Source organism: Aulonocara sp. 'chitande type north' Nkhata Bay, linkage group LG23 (genome assembly GCF_057382095.1).
Source record: "Aulonocara sp. 'chitande type north' Nkhata Bay isolate Kocher_YH1m ecotype deep benthic linkage group LG23, A_spYH_male_GT1.1, whole genome shotgun sequence".
NCBI lineage: Eukaryota > Metazoa > Chordata > Actinopteri > Cichliformes > Cichlidae > Aulonocara > Aulonocara sp. 'chitande type north' Nkhata Bay.
Genome location: NC_141365.1, coordinates 16,790,103 through 16,797,131, shown reverse-complemented (window position 1 = coordinate 16,797,131; position 7,029 = coordinate 16,790,103). Strand labels below are relative to the sequence as shown.

At 39.8% G+C, this 7,029-nt stretch overlaps 1 protein-coding gene across 1 annotated transcript; it reads left to right on the top strand.

The window, feature by feature from the left end:
* The first annotated feature begins 2,803 nt into the window (after positions 1–2,803).
* Positions 2,804–5,407, top strand: glulb (glutamate-ammonia ligase (glutamine synthase) b). Its single transcript, XM_086282718.1, has 7 exons — positions 2,804–2,954; positions 3,325–3,508; positions 3,618–3,779; positions 3,863–4,009; positions 4,107–4,234; positions 4,322–4,521; positions 4,606–5,407. The coding sequence occupies exons 2-7, from the start codon at positions 3,343–3,345 to the stop codon at positions 4,922–4,924; spliced, it is 1,122 nt and encodes a 373-aa protein (XP_086138844.1). The 5' UTR covers positions 2,804–2,954; positions 3,325–3,342; the 3' UTR covers positions 4,925–5,407.
* Positions 5,408–7,029: the final 1,622 nt, after the last annotated feature.

Here is a 7,029-nt window from a genome sequence, read left to right as displayed (position 1 = left end):
TCACTGCCAGCTATATTTCCTCTGACTGGTTGCCCCTCATAAGCAGAAGATGGGTGGGTCTCTTAGAGCCAGAGTTTTTGTGTCTGAGATGACCATCATAACAGATCCATTGTAACTTTGAGAGGATTTGTTTTTCTATGTAAGAGTAACAGAAAATTTGGAAACCAGCATATGTTCACTACTGAGAAGACGCTATCAGATTATCAAATGTTCCTAATTAATTTTTGTCAGTTAATTATTATTTTGATTAAGCATTTATTTCAGCTCTTCATTCGGGTACCTGGTTGCCTGGGGAAATTATGAACTTGACATTTTGCTCCAGGGCACATTATGAGGTTAATCTAGCCGTGCTCCAGTACAGAATCGTATCATTTGCATCTGTGGGACAATCCTAGCTGCAATGATCAACAGAAAACCCGTCTCCAAAAAATGAGAGGAAGAAATTATGTGTTTTTGTAACAGGCCGTTTGTAGCAAAGTGCACCTTTGAGAATTGGTTCTTTGCTAAGCTGACTGACTGTTATATGTAGACACATAACTAGTTGTTGAGGTAGATGCCTTTGAATGATTCATAGGTCAAGTACAGGTCTTAAGCTGCTTAACATACAAAAAGTTTCATCTGAAAATGGTCAGGTAGAAGAACTGGAATGAAAATGAGTGTAAAAAGCAGCCAATATTCATAAGGAACACTTTGAAAGACCTTCAGAAAGCCTGGAGATGTATTTCTCAAGACCATTTTGAAAACGACAAGAAAGTCTGACTCCTTGGAAGCAAAATATAAAGAAAGGAGGGGTGTATCAAGACTTCTGGATAGTACTGTATATGCCTGCAGGGACTTTCTCAGCAACAAACATGCTGTCTTTTTAAATTTAGACCTCAGACTTTCTGTTTTTTGTTAAAAAAAATAGCCAACTTATACATTTGATACATTAGATGCCTATCTTCTTAAATACATCTTTCCAACAGTCAGCATGACATACAACTTTGGGATCTGCACTTGATTTTTTAAGTGGTCTGAACCAGTGGTTAGCAGACCACAATATGGACCCTTGCTAGCATTTTCTTTCAACCACAAAATAAATAAATAAATCGTATGATAATATAAGACTGTAGACAACACAATCCACCTTCTGGATTCATAGTTTATGTTAGGAATTTAAAAAGAAGATTCACGGTTATTGACCTCATTTATTGATAAAATGGGAGCTATAGCTTCCCGTATATTGCACGAGAGTCCCATATTAGGCTTGAAATAATGAAAAATGACTGAAATTATATTCACTCACAAAACAAACTATAATAAATATTTTTTAGTTTTCACTTTCTAAAGGGCTATTTGGAGGTAATGTAACCATGACTGGTTCACGCGTAGTTAAGGAAGACACTCTGTTACCTCACTTAGCAGGAGTATGCATTTCCCTGTTATTTTTGGCCATCATATTACAAAATGTGTTTAAGGTTTAATAACCTAAACCAATTTATATTGGTTGTCAGCCCCAAACGTCTTTTATTGGTGCCAGAATTATCCATATGTGTGGAAAAACATGGAAGAAATGTTGTGACATATGCATAACCTGATTTCAAATTTTAGAAATAGTTAAACTAACAGGGCAACTATTAAATTAAATCTAAACATGTTTGAATAAAACTCTGAAACAACAGTGACACAAGCAACTGTCTCTAGAACTAGCTTGGATTAAAATTCACTGAAAAGAAAAACTGAAAACAAACGTTTAAAAAGTTGATAAAACTGTACAGCTTTGACTCGAGAACAAAAAAGAGAAAAAAGAAGTTCATGGTCGACCTAGGCACCGATGACTGCAATCTGCCTAGGCTGCAAAATGAGCCCAAATCATCACCCCTCCAGATGCTTTACAGTTGATATGAGGTTTTTGTTCTAAAATGCTGTTGTTGGTTTTCTATAAACATGGTGCTGTGCATTATGGCAAAATATCATAATAATTCATCAAGTACTTCTTGTTACTACTTATCCTTATCCTTACTTATCCTCTTACTTCTGATGGAAGCAGGAAAGGTAGGCTTTATTTTTCCACACATGTTATCTAATTTTAAGTCATAGTAGGGACCAGCTGATTTTTATTAAGTCCAGATATATAAAACCCAAGCAGGTAGATATAAATCCCACAATATTAATTTCAATAGTACTGTACTATATTTACATGTGTAGCACGTAGGTGTGGTAAAGCATTGCAGCACAGCATGTAAGACAGTGTCAAACAACAGAACTGCTCAGTGTTGCTAAATCTTTTAACCTCCCATAAAAACAGCAGTGTTTGCAACACCGCAATCAGCTTTTCTAGGGCGTCACTACAAGGTCCAAACCTTGTGAGATATTTCACATCATTAAATGACAAAATGCATAACATGAAACGATTTTCATGGGTTTGCAAATGCGAATTTCATCGGATTTATAGGTCACGTGTGGTAAATGGTCCCTATATGTTACCTTGCTTTAAATGATTCCCAAACATGTGAACCTTTGGGAACAGCCTGATCTTTTCAGTACACCGAGCAGTCGGTGGAGGGCGCAATGCTGTTTATCGCTTCTCCAAGGCCAGCCGACACTCATTGTGGATGAAAACTGTCGTTTTACCCACTTTGCGTGTTACAGTTTAAGCCGGTTTGTTTTGTTTAACCACGGGAGTGCCTTCACGCGCTCATGTGAGAAACATGAACAAGTAGTGATTTTTTTTTTCTCCTTTTGTTATCTGCTGCCACAGCCACAGAGAACAAACACACTCGCTCACACGTCTCCTCCGCGTCACGGGCTGATCACGTTTTCCTTCCACCAATCAGGTGGTTCGAGCAGGACTATAAATCCAACAGGGGACGCGGTGAGGGGCAGCAGGAATGAACAACAATAGAAACCTACACAGGAAACACACATCCATAGACTCTGTACATCTTTTAATATTTTCTTACACTTAACATTAGGTAAGTCGTTTTTTTTAATTGAATCGAATCGTTTTTTAAATGCTTTTAGAATTTGTGCGTGCGAGGAAAAACAATGATAGTAGTGTTAACTTGCATCTAACGTCCATTTGCGCTTGTGTTGTATTTTTCCACTTGCGCGAGCTCCTAGTAAACAGCTGTTTGTGTGAGAGCAATAGTCGATCAGGCCGGTTGATCACAGATGAACCTGTTGTATAATCAGTCGTGATGGAGATTTCAGTTGCATTTAGGTACTTAGGTGTACTTACCTGTGTTCTGTGTATATTTTTGACATCCTGCCTGCTGTTTTACACATGCCTTCATACACATTGATCTGAATTGAAGCTCATCATGCGTCCATTTATCTCTGTAGGTTTTCAGGGTCAAGAAAATGGCCACCTCAGCGAGTTCAAAACTGAACAAAGCAGTTAAACAGCAGTACATGAGCCTCCCTCAGGGGGAGAAGGTACAAGCCATGTACATTTGGATAGATGGATCTGGAGAGGGACTGAGATGTAAGACCAGAACTCTGGATTCTGAACCCAAGACAATAGAAGGTAAGATGTAGTTCCAGTATGATCAATATGATTCAGGAAAATAAAAAAGCACGGATGGCGACATGTTTTAAGAAGGTTTTTGAACAGGGTTGTTGTTGTTTTTTGCCAGATCTCCCTGAGTGGAACTTTGACGGCTCCAGCACCTACCAGTCAGAGGGTTCCAACAGTGACATGTACCTAATTCCTGCTGCCATGTTCAGGGACCCATTCAGAAAAGACCCTAATAAGCTGGTGCTCTGTGAAGTGCTCAAGTACAACCGCAAACCAGCAGGTGAGTGGAAGTTTACAAACCGGGGCGTCATGAGATTTTAAGCCGTCTTAAGTTTTAGCTAATTTCTGACTCTGTTCCAACAGAGACCAACCTCCGATACACCTGTAAGAAGATTATGAACATGGTGGAAAACAACCACTCATGGTTCGGTATGGAACAAGAGTATACTATCCTGGGCACAGATGGACATCCCTTTGGTTGGCCTTCCAACGGCTTCCCCGGTCCACAAGGTGAATGTTGGCCTCTAACTTGGCTCATTTTGTTGAATTATAATACATCAGTAATCACAGCTGAGTGTTAATGTTTAGTCTCTTTCCACTTAATCAGGGCCTTATTACTGTGGAGTCGGGGCAGATAAGGCGTACGGACGAGACATAGTGGAGGCGCACTATAGAGCTTGTCTGTATGCTGGGGTTCAGATCTATGGAAGTAATGCTGAAGTCATGCCGGCACAGGTAATTTTCCATCATGACAAAGGCAGTGTGTAAAAACCGGTAATTATTAGTGTAACTGTTAATAATGCCGCCTTTGTTGTGTTTTAGTGGGAGTTCCAGATTGGGCCTTGCGAAGGTATCGACATGGGAGACCACCTGTGGGTTGCTCGCTTCATCCTTCACAGAGTCTGTGAAGATTTTGGTGTTGTGGTGTCCTTTGACCCCAAGCCTATCCCAGGGAACTGGAATGGAGCTGGCTGCCATACCAACTTCAGCACAAAGGAGATGAGAGAGGATGGCGGGCTTAAGTAAGGATGAATTCAAAGTCAGTTAAGTTTAATAAATGAAATGTGGGTTTTTGGTGTGTTTCTAACTCTAACTCTCATCTTCAGAGTCATCGAGGAATCCATTGAAAAGTTGGCAAAAAGACACAGGTATCACATCCGGGCCTACGATCCCAAGGGTGGGCTCGACAACGCCAGACGTCTCACTGGTCGTCACGAAACCTCGAGCATTGATGAGTTCTCAGCCGGCGTGGCCAACCGTGGAGCCAGCATCCGCATTCCTCGCTCAGTGGGGCAAGACAAGAAAGGTTACTTCGAGGACCGTCGCCCATCCGCTAACTGCGATCCTTACGCTGTCACAGAGGCACTGGTGCGCACATGTTTGCTCAAAGAAGAGGGCGAAGAGCCCGCAAATTACAGCAAGTGAACGGTTTAAAACAAAAGTATCATTAGCAGTACTGTATTTAGCTCTGTGTCTGTTTCAAGACTCGACAAACCAATCTTTATTTTTTGAAATTTCTACTTGAAACATGAAATAATGATTTAAGTATTCCTGCATTCTTTGTGAATTCAACTGACACAAACACTGCCACATTTTGTCTTGGTGTCACAGTAGCTGATTGTTTGTATAGATGCACACTAACACAATGTGTTTAACTTGTACTAAAGGAAATTTAAGTACAGCAGAGTTTTCCTGGAGCTCATGTTACATTTCCCCAAAGGACAAAAACCCAAAGGCGTTTGAATGTTTAAGCAATCTTGGCCTCTGTCTCGATAGTGGTTGTGGATGGGTAAGGTTACTATGTAAGCCAGTTTACTTTTGTAGGTTTTATAAAACGATGCATGTCTGTTTTTATCTCTTCTTACAATTGTAATTGTTGCGCTCTTTAATAAACTGCTAACATTTTTATGTATGCCTTGTTTGCAGCTTAATCCCACACACTTCATTTTATCTGGAGTTCTATTCCAACAGGAACAAGTTCGCATGACACAGGACTGTCAGCTGACACGAATCCCTGAAATGTGACTGTTATTAAGGGAAAATGCACTGTAATGTTTAACAAACTGTGATTAATTTAGACAAATTACAGCCACACTCCCCTTCTCAGTTTAAAAACTCAAGCACAAGATTACGCTGAACCTTTAGAGTGGTTTTGGTAGGTTTATCATTTCATGTTAAAGCTTGAACACACTGATTGTGCTAAGGACATCACAGTAGATTTCACTCTAGCACAGGCCTGTCCAAAAATAGTGTGTGATTGTCTTTCTGGTCTGTTTTAATCACAAGCTTTGATAAGCTAGAGGCTTAAAGTAGGTTGAGAAAGTAAAGACAGGATGGCAACCTTTGTACTAAAGTCTGTCTAAAGACCAGCAATTCAATGGAAAAGGGAAGGCGCTTCATTTCGAGAAGTTGTACAATACTATTTAGCTATCATAATAAAAAAGAAATGGCTCAAATTGTGTCACCATTACACAACTTGAACTAATAAGCAAGGCTGACTACTAATCTCCATTGCTCCATTAAAAAGCACATACATACTGTACTAAGGATTCAAATTCAATTAAAACCTCCACAATGTAGACCCACATATGGTGCCTCTCATTTTGTAATAAACCTGAGCTGATGAGAGTGAGTTATTCCCTACACGCACATGCCAAACGTGTTTACTTGCCAAAATAAGAGTGCTCGATGCTCAGTGTGGATTTGATGCCAAACTTTTAGTCCTGACATGACAGCTCCTCAGGTCATCCTCTCCCCATCTTGTTCATGGTTTACACAAATCACTTTCAGTTCTGCTTTGCACGACTGCTTATTGTTTTCTCAAAGCATGCAGAAGTGTATTAAATTTTTCTGTCGGGCAGCCGCTAGTCTGTTTATGTTACTCCCCCATGAAAATCAATTTGCAAAGATTTGAAACATGCATGGCTTTGGATAGAGTCCTCCCTCCTTTCGTTGTTCATAAGGCCCTATTGTTGCAGTGACAGGAGATTCAAAGCAAATATGAAGCATTGATAATGTGTCACACAGCAATTGTTATGAACAACACACATATTATTACTGGATGCATTAAAATGCTTGACTTGAATTAATCATGGTAAATGTTTATCAAGTCAAAAGCGTGAGGAATCCTCATGTATCAGCTATGGAGCGTGTATTAGTGGAAAGTTAGACGGGGTGAAACACATCTGAACCTTCCTAGTGACCAACAGGGTCTGAAAGGGTAAATACTTTTTATTTACATGTGGATGATATTTTCCAAATGTACAGAACTGGAGTGACGTATTTACCATCTGATGTATCATACTTTGATGAATTACTCTTGTTGTCTCCTAAAAGTTGGAACAACTCCCCAGAAACTGTTCAGATTGTGGTTTGTAGTATGGTGTTATTTAACTTTAACTGGGAAGCAATCATAATAACGATAATATCCAACTTTTGTACTTTCGCTCCTGTAGTTTGTTTTTGTCCTGTTTGCTGATCATGATCTTTCCATGCTCCTCCCCCCACCTCCAACCAGTACTCCCAGTATT